Here is a 16,670-nt window from a genome sequence, read left to right on the forward strand (position 1 = left end):
TTTGTGTCTCTACTTTGTCTGTGTCGAATATGAATGTTGTATCCGTGTTTCGGCATTGAGGTGCTTGTCTACTTTGAGACGTCGTACTTGTCGCGTTTCCGAGAGATTCAAGAACAAAATTACTGAACAATGTTCCAAAATGTCAAGCATTGGTTGAGTGAAATGTTAAGCGCAATGCCAGAAAATGTTAAAAGGTGGAAAAGATCAAAGCGAAGCTCAAATGAAAAAAAAAGGAAATTCGGGTCACAGCTCCATTTTTCCAAGTTCAATTGTCGCATTACTTTCAAAGAGAACAACAACGGGGAAAAAAAATGAAGGAAAAACACATAAATTTCCGCATTTCCATTTGGAATTCAAATGTTAATTAAGGCTGCAATTTCAACTGTGGTTATTTATGTTTCATTTCTCTCTTTTTTTTCTCGGATTATCTTTGCTCCAATTCACATTTTGTTTCTTCACTTTCTTCATGATTTTTTTCTTGTTCCGTTTTGATATGAAAATAAATTCCGGTATACCAAGCATTGACATGCCGACTGTTTGTGTTAATCATAATCTTAGATAATTATTTGAGCAATACTTTTAGAGCGGTCATAAATTTTATTGTCTGAACGGGAGGGTGTCTTCCGTTCAAAAGTCACACACACACACAGGCAAAAACCAAGTGGAAAAAAAGCCAAACAACATTTGCATCTGTCTCATTTCAATGGCATTAGGGATTACTATTTTTATCCTTTTCACATCGACGCGCACAACGGTTTTTTTTCCTTTTCGGAAATGTGTGTTTTTTTTGTAACCAAAAATATACATCAAGATCTTCATGGCATGTGTGTTTTATTTGTTGAAGTTCACAAAGTTCACATTAAAACGCTGTGTGAAATGTTAAGGAATATACAGAGAAAAAAAACGAGAACACAACAGACGAGAAAAAAAAAACCCAAGAAAATCGGGTGAGAGTTTGAGGAAAAACGGATGGGAACTGAAGAGAATTAGGCTCTGTGTTGTTATTTCATATTGTGTTTTTTCATCTTAATCTCGGAAACTTTGTGGCAAGATAAATAAGACCATTTTGTGTTTTGTGCTGTGTGTGTGTGTGTGTTTAGTCCATAAATTGTATGCATCTTTTTATGATGTTTTCGTTTGAATGCTGGCGCGGTAGTAATAGTAATCGCGTGGCTTATAAGAATTATGAATGTATTAATGGCCTTACATAACATGGCTCTAGAACTGGGTGAAATGAGGAATGAGCCAACCATTTCTCTCTCTCCTTCTCTTTCTCTCTCTCTCTCTCTCTCTCTCTCTCTCTCTCTCTCTCTCTCTCTGCAAACTTTAGAGTGAGAGAGTGGAGAAGAAGGAAATGAAAGAGATAAAACAACAAAATAACTAAATCAGTCATTTTTACGTAGTCAATTGTCTCGAGCAAATGTTTTAATTTTCTCCAACCAAATCATTCCATTCAATCGTCATTGAGATCCAAGCCACAGTTATGGTGATAGGGGCGATTGTGATTGAATAGAATAATGCTTGAACTGAGTGGACTGATTCGCTTGAGGATCCGATTAAAAATAATTTGCATTCATTCAATTCAAAATGCTAACCATTTAACCAAAGGCTATTTCAGACGCCAAACGCGATTGCTTAGGAATAAAGAAAAAAATGTGTGTGTGTGTGCGCGCGTCCGCGAGTGAGAAACGGAGAAAAAGTATGATAAAAAGAATCTGGTTTGCAACAAAAACTGAAATGCATCATAAAAATCATCAGTTTATTTCAATTGAATCGTTTTCTCTCTCTCTCTCTCTCTCTCTCTCTCTCTCTCTCTCTCTCTCTCTCTCTCTCTTCGTCTTCTTTCTCTTTCGTTTTAAATTGGAAGAGAGATGGGTGCACAAAGAAGGGAAAAAAAGCGACAATTGAAAAATACGCACAACATATTTCTTCAGTAAATCGAAGAGTTGGTTATTCCGTTTCACAAGTCTGTCTGAATGGCGTAAGCGGTGTATGGATGGCAAGTAGCATGCCGCAGGCCATATCCTTTTGAATAAATCGCTTGTTGACTACTCGCAACAACAATAACAGCCAAATGGCACAGTAGAACAAAAGAAAATGCAGAGATAGAGGCAGCTCTGGCTGCAAGTAACCAAACCAACCATCTCGATACCACAATAATCTCATTCCTAACATGATGAAAACTTCAGATGGTTAAACGTAAGGATGTGATGATTGCTTGATACAAGAAAATTATAATAATATGCAGCCGCAAATTGTTAAGTATTATAAGGCAATGTTCGAAATACAAACGAAGTAACGGTTTAATGATACACAACCGAAACGTTCTCATTTCCCAGCCGAGCCGCTCAAGTGAGCGCAGTACGCGAGGAATGAAGGTATGAGAGATAGGGAAAGAGAGAGAGAGAGAGAGAGAGCGATAACAAGAAAAAGACAACAACCAGAGAGATAACCTGAGTCTCTCCCTCTCTCTCTTCGTTTGAGTTTTGCAGCGGTGCATGTTATTTCGCTGCATACATCGACGGATGCTGATTTCACAGTCGATTCGCAGTGATAATTACAATCGATGTCGTTAACACTAATAAATAAATATCGGCAAAAAATGTAAATGCGAAAAATCAATGGATTGTGCGAACAGCGAACGCACACAAATATTCACATTATTATGCCCTTTGGCTTATGTCTTCAATTCGGTTCATGTTTTTAAAGCCGGCTCCGGCCAATTGCAATGCAATGCGTATGGCCATTTCATTGCTTTACTTCATCCATCTGCAAGCAATCCCACGTGAATTGATCACTTCGAGTAACAGCTACCACTTTTGGAAGCGTGCAGCATGATTGAAGCAATCTGTGTCTCATATACAGCCGTACTCGTTAAACGATAAATACGTTTGCATAGTCGTACCCACATCAAAACTGATAATTGCTTCCATTGGTCATTATTATGATTATAAATTACATGAGAGATTGTAGTGAAAATGGATTCTATGATGGATATGCAGCGCAAAAACATTGACAACCTTCTGAACTGCACGGCAGCACCATCACCACAATCATAGTTCATTTGCTTCAATTTTCGCCAATTAAGGTGGCGCTACTGGTTTTGCCATCGGGTAAACCACACAGCAATTGTAAATCACATCAACCAGAACATTTCGAAAACTAATGCTGGATTATAAGTTTGTTGCCTGATTTTCTCTTAAGCTTGCAGTCTCTCTCTCTCTCTTTCGGTGCTCACTGAACAGCTTCTAGGTGCATAATTAAATTTAGTTCAACGAAAAACTCTCTCCGCCGAAGAAGAACAAGTACATTTCAGTTTTTGACTGCAAGTTGCTACACTGAATTTTACTATGGCGAACAAATTTGCATTTGTAATGCATGGAAACGAGTTTTGATATATCAATTCAACTGTGGTGTGCGAGGTGTGCGAGGGTAGTGTTGTATGGCAAGAGAGTGAAACGGGAGCATTGCATGCTCATCAGCTATCGTTAATTAGCCGTAAGTCGTGCATTCAACAGAGAATAAAGTATTTAAAAGCGAATAGCAAGCCAAGCCCGATCAGGTGAAGTGATAATATGTTTTTCGTTTCACAGCTTTAGTGCGCCGTTGGTTAAGTCATCGTGACAAAAAAAAACAACAACAACAACAACCATCTCTTCATCGGGCAGCTAACGAACCAAAAATTGTACGTAACAACAAACTAGTCGACTTAGTGGTGCACATCATGTCGTTGGTTTTTTGGTGCAATATATTTTGTGCAATCGCAAAATCTTAACGAGAAGCGATATTCGATACGATTTTTTCTCTTCACAAGCGAATAGCACCTGGGCATGTGTGAAACGGTCATCAGAATCGAGATGATATTACCACCAAAATGAGAACAAAAACAGCCCATTAATTGGAAATGGTGGTGTTTTCGAAGAAATAGCATGCTTCACGATACTTGATACATGAAACCTATCCAACTTGGTGTTCAAAAAAGTGGAAGAATTAAAACCAACAAACATGACAACACTTTGCGTGGTCCAGCAGAGTAGCACATACACACAAAAAAAAACTGAACTGTTTAAAATCCGAAACATTAAATATTTCCTTTGAACTGCACACAGTCACAGTGTGTTTTTCGGTGCACTGAGACTGAGTGCGATTAACATCAATATATTTACATATATGATACATGCACCAAACTCATTTATTAAGCTATAAAGGGAAGAGCAAACGAGCGCTGCAAGAAATGAAACCCCACCAACAAAAATGACTTGTAATAATTAATTGTTTTTTTCTGTACACGGCGCGTTCGTTCAGTTTCAGTTAACAAACTGATGATGTACAATCTCTATATTGTTTTGACGAGTATTTGCGTCAAGTGAAATATGTTCTTTCCACGAATAAATCAGCAGAAACAAATAAACGATAAAAAAAAGTGCGACGTGAAAAAGGTGTGCAACAAGAAAAAAAAAAAAAAAAACTAAACCAACATCCAACAACTGAAGAACGCAAATAAGCAGCAACAGCAACCGTAAAAAACACACACCAAGAGAGAGAGAGAGAGAAAACAACGAAGAGGCAAAGAACCCAAAAACGAATCGTTCGAAGACGAACACTGAATAACACATCGGTGATATGCTGGAAAAAAATCTTAAGTAAATAAATAAAATTACGGTGAAGATGCACAGAACAGCCAAAACCATTAACAAGATATACCGAATAAAAAAAAAACTGCACACAACACAACGCTACACACGTCTTACGTATATATTTATGCATGAATTGTTGGTGTCCATGCACATCTCATGCCACACAAACATTCGCTTCAGCCGTTTTCAAATGTGAAAATCGCAATTCGTTGATTAAACATATACGCTACGTCAATATTGGCACGACTAAGTCCATAGGCATTTGCCAGTGTGTGGCGAATATTTGGTTACATATCGCTCGCCCTCTCTGCCCGTCGTCCCTCCATCCGTTGCCTGCCTACCTTCCTTTCCGTAAATAAAACGGAACGAACACGATGAAGAAGAGTGCTGTCTCTGTTTGGAATCAATTGGAGAATTTAAAATTTATATTTTGTCTTACAAAAACAAACAATCACGCATGCATACATCAAGTTCAGCGCCGACCTGACGAATCGTTCATCTTCGCTTTTAAATCATTTTGGTGCGTGAAATTCACCTTATTCTCACATTGCATTTTACGCTGTCTTTGTCTCTCTCTCTCTCGCTTCCTCTCGCTCAGTCTCTTTTCACTGATTTGCTTGTCATCGTCGTTATGGGCTTTATGCCTGCTGCTGTTGCTGCTGTTGCTGCCTATTTTTCATTCTGCTCAAGAATTGATTCCGTAATTTGTTATTGCGTGTGCATGTGCTAGTGTTAGAAGTCGTGTTTCGTATTCGAGGATCCTCACCAAAACCCGTATAAATATATATATATCTATATATTCTTGGCATGACTGCGTGTGCCTTAAATTGATCCAAAAGTTTTTGCTCTGTACACCCTTTCGTAAACACACAACATACACACACATATATATACCGGTAGAAAAAAAACCTAACTATATTACACTACACGCTACACGGGATTGTACTGTTTATGCACTTATGCAAACAACGAGCTCAGTCTTGTTAATCAATTTCATTAAATTATTATGTTCGAGATGTTCATTATGTGTATTTCTCTTCTCGTCTTACTTTACTCGGGCTCCAAAGATCGGAATCGGCCGTCGTCGTCGTCGTTAACGCTCCTCGATATTTATTTTCTCTCTCTCACACTGTTCACTGCTGCTCTCGTTGCATTTTCTCTCGTTGATCTGCTTTTCTTCGTTTTCATCACATTTATTTCTTGTTCTCTCTCTCTCTCTCTCGTCACTCACTCCTGCTTCTCTTGCTCATGCACTCTTAATTACATTTTGTTTGTTTTATACTGAACGTTCTATCGTTCGAAAGTTACGTAAATTAAAACAGCATTCTCGTTGAGTTTTTACGCTCGATTTGACAGATTTTCAAAATCAATATAAACAAATGTAAATCTTGTGCATCTCAACAGCAATCTCCACGACTCGTTTTTTTTCCGTATTCTTGTTCTCTTTTCTTCATACTGTTCTTCGTTTTTTTCTACTCCATTTTCCACTGCAATTCTTAATTAACCAACTTTTTCACTGCAGTTTAGTTAATTTGTTCTTCGAGCTGGCGCTGTCGTTCTTTTTTTGTTATCCTTTTACAATTCAAATGAATAATTTTTTTTTCTTCCATTCGAGAGTAAGAGTATATACTCGGCCTGGGAAAATGACTGCAATGTCAAGATCTAATTATATTTGTTTTTTTTTTGTTCTTATTCTCTTCCTTATTATCGTTTTGCACAATTTATGATGATTTCCCTGGTTTCGGAAGTTTGAGTGCAACCAAAGACAAGTATAGTATGTAGAAAATGCACAGGAATAAAATCTAAGATGATAAAATGAAAATCGAAAAATTCAAGTGAATTATACGCTTTGAAGCCAATTCAATGATTTTCTTTTCAACCGAGAGGAATTTCACAAGCAATCCAAGACGCATTCAAAACAGAATCAAGACGAAACGAAATGAGGGAAAAAAATTGTTTTTTCGGTAAAATAATACATGTTTGATTGAACAGAGAGATTATCAATGGCGTTTTCGGTTTAACGTCTGCATCACTTCATTTTTACGCCGCATCCATCAAATCATCAAGATGAAATTACTTGAAATTGTTCATTTCATTTCATTTTAAAATTGCCTCGGTATTCGATTTCAACAAACAGGCTATCGATTTTCGGCCAGCTCCTTTTTCATCGAAATTAGACGGTGCGGAGAAAGAGAGATGGCGAGAGAGGGAGAGAATAAATATAAAATGCTGGCACGACGAACGCCAGGCCATTGTTTGTTTTGTGATTGAGCAACCAACTGAAAACGGACATCGAATATTGATGCGACGAACGAGTTCACAACCGAAGTGAAATCAAACAGTGAAGGAGAAAAAAAAGAACATTGAACCGTACATACAACAGACACATAGTGTCTGCAGTGCACAAAAACGAATTGGAAACAGAGGAACCCACTAAAAAAAAATAAACCAAACCATACCTTATAATATGTCACAACATTTATTTCTGCCTCGTTGACTGAAGCACAAGAATCAGCGGGATAAAATATATGTGGTGTATATGGTGAAAAAAACGAATGATCCAACAACAAGACAAAACAAAAGACAACAGTCAATTCGGTGTTGGCGTTTCTTTCACTCTATTGGAGAAGGAAAAAATCAACAACAACAACAACAACAGCACACACGTTCGATGAATCTAGTTCGGTGTGTTGGTTTTCTTCTCTTTTTGCTATTCATTTTTCCTTTCGATCTTGAATGCAGCACAATATGTAAATATGGCCATGAGCCTGTGTTCGGTAATTTTCAAGTTTTGTGTGTGTCTTGTGGGTTTCGAAATTATCGTTTGTTCTAATCGGTTTTTGTTTTCTTTGTTTACATTTTCTTCGTCACCTGCATAGAAAATCATGCAGAGCACGAACGAATCTGAGCTCAGAACAAAGAAAAAGGACCAGCGAAGAGAGAGAGAGAGAGAGAGAGAGAGAGAGCGAAAAATAAAATCCAACCCACACGACTCTTCGACTTCACCAACAAGACAGCACAGATATGACAGAAGTGCTCACGATCGGTCGAAGGCACACAACTCTTGTGTGCAACAGCGCCTCACGAACGATCGCACACAAAATCAACATATTTCTCTACATTTTTCTTTGCCAATGGTTTGCCAAAGAGTGAAACTATCAACACCGTTTGAGAAAACAAAAATCCACGAAGATAGTTGATCTTCGAACCATTATTTCATGAGGCTATTATCAACTTCATCAGGCGTGTTGTTGCTCATTTTCTGCTAAATTCAAGAGAGAGAGAGAGAAAAAGCAGGAAAAAAACACATTTAATTAGGTTGTTGACGATTAAACTACGCCTAACTAACTACTTCACTTTTGCAAACCACAAAATAAAAACACACACACACATAACAAACTTAAGACATGATTGCCACTGCAATGCAAAGAATAGACAATTTCCAAACCAAATGATGACTGATTGAAATCACGCATGCATTTCATTAGTTGCATGAAATCCGCTCCGCAATCACGAAATCATGAGACAAGGAGAGGGAGAGAGAGAACAAAAATTTAAGAATAATTAACGACCAGTGAGAAAGACACCAGGCAAATGTTACATAAAATAAATATTATTCATTCTCATTCATTGTCGTTGTCGTTATTTCCATTTCGATTGTGGAATTTGATGAGATATCAGTTTTGGTGAACCGATCAACATATTATGGATTCATTAATTTTTTTTCTTCATTTTTTTTCCCCATTTATATAAAAACAAAATTTCCTCTTCATTTCTGTTGAATTTCAATAAATTTTGTACAAAATAATGTCGACGAGATAGCGAGAGATTGAGCGAACAAGAGATCTTGATCTTATCGTACTGGCAACCCAAAACCAGCATGTGATATTCACAAGAAACCTGAACCGAACAAGTCGTAATATTTTTTTTTATGTATTTTTATTTCCTTGTCAAAATGTTTGTTGTATTCACTCAGATATAATGAAATTGTTGGTGTGCATTCAAATAGAAATTTATTTCTCTCTTTTCGTTTCGATCTTTTAAACTGATACTTTTTCGTGTGTATGAAAGATTTCATCTGTTTGTGGGAATTATAAATTTGTTGTGACATTGTCATATGTATGCTCGAGGGGAGAATTGACAGGGGCCGTTTTGTTAAGGACCTTTCTTTCTATTACCAAATGAACAAAAAAAAAATGAATTTGATATTTTATTTTTATATTTTTAATGATCTAGTTGAAGTAACTTTGAAAATGGATGAAAACATAATTTTTTTCCTAATTTTTTCCGTCTTTACATGTCTATTTTCAGATGTTCATCATGGAAATAAAACGACCGTGTTAAATGGCAGACATTGAGATATGTGGAGTGCAGCTGAATGTTGATAATGATTTCCACAGAATAAAAACGACGAATCGAATTTGTTTTATCGATGATCAAGTTCCAGTAAAACGATACTGTTGGTTGGAAAACGGAAAAAGTCAAAAAGCGACACGCATTACACAGACTTTTACTAAATCGAATTAACTACCGATTGAACAACTGATATTTTTTGAATCTACGGACAAGAAGATAACGCAGAGAAAACAGAAAAAAAACAACAAATCTACAACAATGACGTACAATAAATTCATGACAATTTTGAAGCTCATCGGTGTGTTAGTGTGCATTGTGCGAGCGGATAATGGAATGCAAGGTTTGGGTGTCACACCAATACCACAAATGCCACCAGTACCACGCGATCCAAATTCAAGATGCGAAGAAATTAAAATCCCAATGTGCCGTGGAATTGGCTACAATTTAACATCATTTCCGAATGAAATGAACCATGACACGCAAGAGGAAGCCGGTCTTGAGGCAAATCAATTCTTTCCATTGGTGGAAATGAAATGTTCGCCAGATTTACGATTTTTCCTATGCTCATTGTATATGCCAATATGTATTGAAGACTATCACAAACCATTGCCGGTGTGTCGATCGGTATGCGAACGTACACGAGCTGGATGTGCACCAATCATGCAAAAATATAGTTTCCCATGGCCGGAAAGGTAAGTTAAACTCTTATGCTATTGACATTCTATTACTATTTGCGTTTTCCTGTGTGACTCTTGCATTACTGAGCTGTGTCCATCTTCTCGTTGTTTCCAACATAGAATGGCATGCGATCGATTCCCGGAGTATCAAGACCAAGAGGTGCTCTGCATGCAACCGGATAATTATGCCAACGAAAAAGATACATCACGTTCGGGTGATATTGATCGAACGAGCAGTGGCAATGGTCGCAAAACATCGACATCGAACAAATGCAAGGGTAAAAATTGCAAGAGTTCAGGCACGACCAGTTCAAGTGATCGGAATACAGGCGTCACGGCTAAAACATGCGATTGCACATGCAAACCACCATTGGTACCAATCACCAAAGACAGTGCACTGTACAACACAAGCACAACCAGAATCGGAACCGTTGAAAATTGTGCGGTCCCATGCCGTGGCGCATTTTTCACACGAGAAGAAAAGGATTTTGCTGGCCTTTGGATTACATTGTGGTCGAGTATGTGTTTCATTAGCACATTAATGACATTGACCACATTCATTATTGACACGGAACGTTTTAAATACCCTGAACGACCCATTGTATTCTTATCGCTTTGCTACTTTGTCGTTGCAATCGGTTATTTGTACCGTGTATTCTTGGGTCACGATGAAGTCGCATGCGATGGTCGCATCATCAAGTATTCATCAACTGGTCCAACATCATGCACCATGATCTTTTTGGTGACATATTTCTTCGGTATGGCCTCATCGATTTGGTGGGTGATTTTATCGTTCACCTGGTTCTTGGCCGCTGGTTTGAAATGGGGCAATGAATCGATTGCAAAACACTCACAATATTTTCACTTGGCCGCCTGGCTCATACCAACCGTTCAAACTGTTGCTGTTGTCCTGGTTCAAGCCGTTGATGCTGATCCCGTGGCCGGAATTTGCTATGTGGGCAATCTCAATATGGAAAATCTCAAAACGTTCGTGTTGATACCGTTGGTCATTTATTTGGTAATCGGTACATCGTTCTTGGGAGCTGGTTTTGTATCATTATTCCACATTCGATCGGTGATCAAGCAACAAGGTGGCATTGGCGCCGGTGCAAAAGCTGACAAATTGGAAAAGCTTATGATTCGTATCGGTATATTCAGTGTATTGTACACGGTACCAGCGAGCATTGTCATCGGTTGCAGTTTGTATGAAGTGTATTTCTATGATGATTGGATGGCTTCACTGACTTGCCCATGCCGAGCATCGGCTGGAGTGCGTCGCAAACCACTCTACTCATTGCTTATGCTGAAATACTTTATGGCCCTAGCGGTTGGCATCACGTCCGGCGTATGGATTTGGTCGGGCAAAACGCTTGATTCGTGGAAACGTTTGTGGCGCCGAATTTTCGGTTCACCCGATCGTAGCGGTGCCAATCAAGCACTGATCAAACAACGAGCAGCCGTTCCATATCCGTACGCTGGCTCGGGCATCGGAGTACCATCTGGTGCAGCATCATTGCTTGCCACGCCGTACACACAAGGTAAACAATTATTCACTTTGTAGGGAAATGCTTTTTTTTTTTTTAAATTTCCAAGCAAATCACGGAGCTGCCAATTTCATTACCCTTCAATTTGGGTTTTAAATTGGGATTTGAAATTTCACGCCCAATCGCAATCAAAATTTTGATTGTTTTGATAATAATTTAAATAAACATAAAAACCATATCGAATCCCATCCACGAATTCTGATCCAATAATTGTTTTATTCACAGTAGTTGGAAGCGTTGCATCGACTAGTCATCACCATTTGCATCATCATGTTCTAAAACAACCGCCAGCCAGCCACGTATGACCTGTCGAGATTGGCGGCACATCAATGACCGGTGGAACAGTCAAAACCGGTTCAGTTATTGATCCACGAGCCGTCAGTGTAGTTGTGACATTACCATCTGGACAGATGCCCGGTCAGGCATTGAGCGACTATGGACCTATATAGTTTAATGTGACCTATGCCGCTAATGTGACATGAACAATGAATTAATAAATCTTTAAATATATCTCAACACACCACAAACACACAAACACACACACACACGAATCATGCCGATATTGTCTCAAATTTGTAGTATGACGCATAGAGCAGTCAGGTTAACTGTCCAATGAACAATAATACATAACAAATTCATTTTTTCCTCGTGACAACAATTTAATTATTTAATTTAAAGATGAAGAAAAAAAAAAAACCATGATTCTCCAATTCGATTATTTTACTGTGTAAAGTGTTCAAAAATAACAAGAAATGTGACCAGAGAGGAAAAGGCAAGCACATGAAAAGGGAGGTGCAACTGATAATTTACTTGAAGAAAAAAAAACGTTGATGTTAATCATCAATAACAACAACAAAAAAAGAGTATTAGATGCCATAATCAATTTAAGTCTTTGCAAAAATGAGCAAGAGATTGTCAAAAGCTCGTGTGATGCGACGGCAAAACCAAATAAAGTCTGGTCAAGAATTTTAAGGAAATTAATTGCACTTGAATTAAGACCGAGATTTTATTTGCGAATATTTTGTGTGATTTCGTCGCATCAACAACGGAACGAAGACGATGCTGATGAAAGTTTGTAATCAAATCGACCAAATTTCGGTCGTTATTGAGCAAAATGCATATTTTTTATAAATAAAATACAAGAGAGAAGAATAACAACAAAAGAATAATACACACGGAAATAATGGTTATTACTTTTAAGTAAGGATAGAAGTAGATTTGCATAGAAGTTTAAATATTTGTATAATATGCATAAATGTTTGTACTTTAGGCCCACCCTGAGTTAGGCATGTGTGCGTATATGTGTGTGATGACCATGAATCGTCACGCGAACATACAAGCACATCGCAGCCCAGGGGCGGAACACAAAAGTAATGTTTACCAAATATCAATCATCGGTAACAAGCAGCTCTCTAGTCCATAGCACTAATGAATGAAAAAAAAAAATAAAGATTGATGTAAATCAAAGAGAACAAACAACAAATACGTATAGATTATAATAATTAGAAATGGCAAAGAAAATATTTACTTGAAGATTTAATCGAGTTTTGAAATCAAAATTGCACCGAACAATATAAATAGAACAGCAATAACAACGTTGATTTGCAATAGTTACACCGACACACACACACACACACACACAAACATACATGCATACGCAAACAATACCGATGACACATTTTCACCGATTAGTACTCGATGCATTTAAACATTCATCCGAATAACGTAGGTGTGTTGTTTTTATCGTTCATTCAGGCTGAATCAATTGTTTTGTGCTAATCCAAAATGAAAACCATTGACTTGACTAATCATTTGTTTGTCAATTGTTTTGGTTGCATTTTGATTTCCAGTGTGAAAACATTGCTCATCTTTTTTAGACGATTCGTTTCAATTCGCTTGAATATACGAACGCACTACGAACGAATTTTATGACATACGTAAAACACATTTTACCATTTTTTTTTTCACACGAATGCAAACGATAGAGAAATCGAATTATTTTGTAGGAATTCCACATAAGAAATGAACGATCAGACAGAAATTTATCGAAAAGCAAATGACAAAACACAAACAAAAACGAAAAATTGTAACAACCAATTTGATGTGTAACACAATGCATAGAAGATGGAAATTGGACGCAGTTGATAGCTTCATGACCATTCAAACAGTGTGAATGGCAATCTGTTCTGATAGAAGAAGAGAGAACAACGTCTTTGCCAGTATTTGGCGGTATTTGGCCCATTCTTCGCATTATGCTATTGCCACATTATTGAACATGTATATATTTTATAAAATATTCACTTGAAAATATTTGGTATAGAAAGTCAAAAGAAATGAACCCAGAAAACCAAGTTATATGATGTTTTTCTGATGCTAAATTCCAACTATTCGACTAAGAATTTGATGAGTGCAATTTTCTTTTTATTAATCCCAAGACAATCCAATGTCTAATGCCAATTAGACAATGAGAGGTGGCATTGCACGACGTTACGATCCATCGATTGCCGATTTTCATCGTTAAATCGATGGATTTCCAGTGTAGATAAAGTTCCCAAATGAATAAAATGTTAACATTTCGAATTGAAATCACTCAAGTTTGGACATCAAAACCAATTTTTTTGAATGATGTGGATATGGGACATTGGCATAGAGAATCACGCACAAATCGATTTTATTTGTTCTCTAAGAAACTGCCCCCAAACACTTGCCAATCATTCGAAGCAAAGCAATAACAAAAGGTATCCGCTTAGTGAACTGCCTGGGAAAAACACTAAACGTAACATAAAGGAGAGAAAAATTTTAAAATAATATTTTTTTTTTCGAATCATTTGAAACAAAAACCACATTTCTGGCATTTATATGAGAAGAAAATTAATTTAAACACAAATATACGTAATTAGTATTTAAAAAAATAATTGCGATTATGAATGTTTTATATATCGAGTGAACCAAAAAAAAAAAGAAGAAAAAATTTAGACCGCCAATCATTTCCGAAACACATTACACATTTTAACAAGCAAAGACGATAGATTCTATTACAATAGTGCAAAATTGAAAGAAAAAATCAAAAACAAATATAGTTGACGTCAAACGAACGGACAAAACCGAAAATATTTTGATAAAATCCATTTACCCATAGCGTGAATCGACTTTTAATCAAGAGTATGTTTTTAGTAAGTATTCCGAACACAAGCACACATTCATCGAAATCAAAATCCATTGATTGTAAACACACCGAAAAAGAACCATCATCAAATCATCAACAGCCAAACATGTACTCAATAGATGTAGATAATAAAACACACATACTTACAAAATCGACTGATTCATTCATCGTCGCCGTCTATTGGAGTGCTTGACGAAATTTCGCATGCATCCCGAATGCAAATTTATTACTCATGAAATGAATTTTAGAAATAGTGCGAACGAAATAGTTTTTGAAATATTTGTTTCAGCTCACGCTTGTGGCAGATCGAGTAGAAAAAAAAAGAATAGAAACACAAATAAAATGCCAATTCGAATTCACCGGTTTTAGCTTTGACAGTAGTCGGTCAGAAAAATCCATTCGTTGTCATTATTAAAACAGTCTGTACGCGATACTAAATGTCTTGATTAGAAAAAATAGATTCCGAATGATTCTGGTTAATTGTCTGATCTGTACAACAAATGGAAAAAAGGAAAAAAACACACACACACACAAACAATTAAATGAACCACTCTCATACTTAGGTCTGTGCAAGATAATAAAAGAAAAACGAACGAAAACTAATTTCAAGGAGTTGCAATATTTTAATAAGTTAAATTAGTATTTCAGCTCGATGTCATGTTCATTAGTTGCATGTAATTGTGTATTTATCACTAAAAATTTATGTTGGTTTTGATTCAACGAAGCCACCCTTTAAATCGTCCCCTCTCCTGCGCCCACATCCCCTCACTCGTCGTTCTTTAGATCAAATGTAGAAATCCCATGTAGTTTGACTGTTTTCCTAAACAATTTATATATTAGACTTTTTCAACATGCCTAATTACAGTTTTTCAGTTTTCTATGTTCGATTACCAAAATGACACTTTATACACACAATTATTGGAAATGTATTTTATAATCACAAATCTCTCATTTTTTTTTTCAATGCAAAAAAAGGAGAAAATAAATTCTTTTTGTATTTGTTTGTTTTCTCAAATCGAATTCAAATTTATGTGCATTTTTCTTTTCCGGTTTGTAAGAAGTAGTCATTTGAAGAAAAGCAAATAAAAAAACGATTCATTTGAACTGATTTGATTAATTGGAATGATAGAAATGAAGAAATCTATATAGAAACGAGCATTTAAATGATTAGAAACGTTTGAACATTATTAGTTTAATGTGTCATATAATAACAAATTTGGCATTAAATAACATAAAAAAATCTATTGAAAAAAAAATGAAATGGAAGTATACGAAACACAAAAAAAACCTACACACGAAACAAAAATGTAATGTATTATGATGGAAAGAAAACGTTTGCACTAGAAAGTTATATTGATCAATCCGAAATATCTGTTTCATACCTAACGAATTATATTATTATTATTATTTAAATAAAGAAAAATAGGGAAATAAATGATTTGAAAAAAAAAATAACCCAGCGTATGTCTGATTTTATTCCAGATTTTTTTCTTTTTTGGAAAATAAGATTTCAGTTGGTTCAGTGCACTAAGAGGAGAATTATTGGAACTTTTGAGACGAGTTATTGGAAGAATATTTCGAACCACCACGGTACTTGTACCAAAATGAGAAGAACAGTTGAAGCTATCATATAGAAGGAATATATTCTGTTATGGAGTCAAAATGTATAGCAAGCTTCCAATGTATATCAGAGAAAAACCGTCACTAAACTCATTTAAAATGGAATGCAAAAATCATATAATGGAGAATTTTAATGTATAAATACAAATGTAACCAAAAGAGCTAACGCTAATAAACATAATACAATACAATACAATATCGGGTAAGTGTTGATTTGCGGAGTACGACATCAGATTGTTCCAACATCTTTCGTGCTTTGGATCCAAAGATTTTGGTTTTTCTTTGTTGATGATTGTCAAAAATGGATTGATGGACGCTTTTGATGAAAAGTCGACAATTTCATATTGTGCCCAGTCAAGATGACAGTTTTTATGTATCTTTTTGCGAATTGGCGACGTTTAATCGTTGAACTTCTTAGTAATGACTTTTAAAAAATAATGCTACCGCTTTTCAAAACTTAATCGCATATTTCACCAGAATGTCATTAATTGCACCATCTAACTCTATTTACCCATTTTTTTTCATTTCATTTGTTAATTCTTCTTATATCACCCGGTACGTTTTAGTAATCGTGTGCAATTTCCGATTCTTGAATTTTGCGGAATTGCATTTCTCAGAATTGGTCGTTCGTATTTTATCTGCGTTTTACATCAAAACTGCATTCGTTCTT

The 16,670-nt window shown here is 36.3% G+C and overlaps 1 protein-coding gene across 7 annotated transcripts in view; it reads left to right on the plus strand.

Moving 5' to 3' along the window:
* The window catches only part of LOC129576907 (frizzled-2), a 51,612-nt gene extending 38,915 nt beyond the window's left edge, over positions 1-12,697 (plus strand). For 4 of the 7 annotated variants that reach the window (XM_055463019.1, XM_055463020.1, XM_055463018.1 and 1 more), the window contains 3 exons: positions 8,949-9,685; positions 9,791-11,208; positions 11,440-12,697. In XM_055463019.1, the coding sequence (XP_055318994.1) occupies positions 9,252-9,685; positions 9,791-11,208; positions 11,440-11,519 (1,932 nt within the window). In that variant the 5' untranslated portion in view covers positions 8,949-9,251 and the 3' untranslated portion in view covers positions 11,520-12,697. The remainder of the gene's footprint in view (positions 1-8,948; positions 9,686-9,790; positions 11,209-11,439) is intronic. The other 3 variants (XM_055463025.1, XM_055463022.1, XM_055463023.1) reach the window with 1 other exon arrangement.
* Positions 12,698-16,670: the final 3,973 nt, after the last annotated feature.

Source organism: Sitodiplosis mosellana, unplaced genomic scaffold (genome assembly GCF_009176505.1).
Source record: "Sitodiplosis mosellana isolate CC-2019 unplaced genomic scaffold, AAFC_SMos_1.0 Smas_scaffold_6191, whole genome shotgun sequence".
Lineage (NCBI taxonomy): Eukaryota > Metazoa > Arthropoda > Insecta > Diptera > Cecidomyiidae > Sitodiplosis > Sitodiplosis mosellana.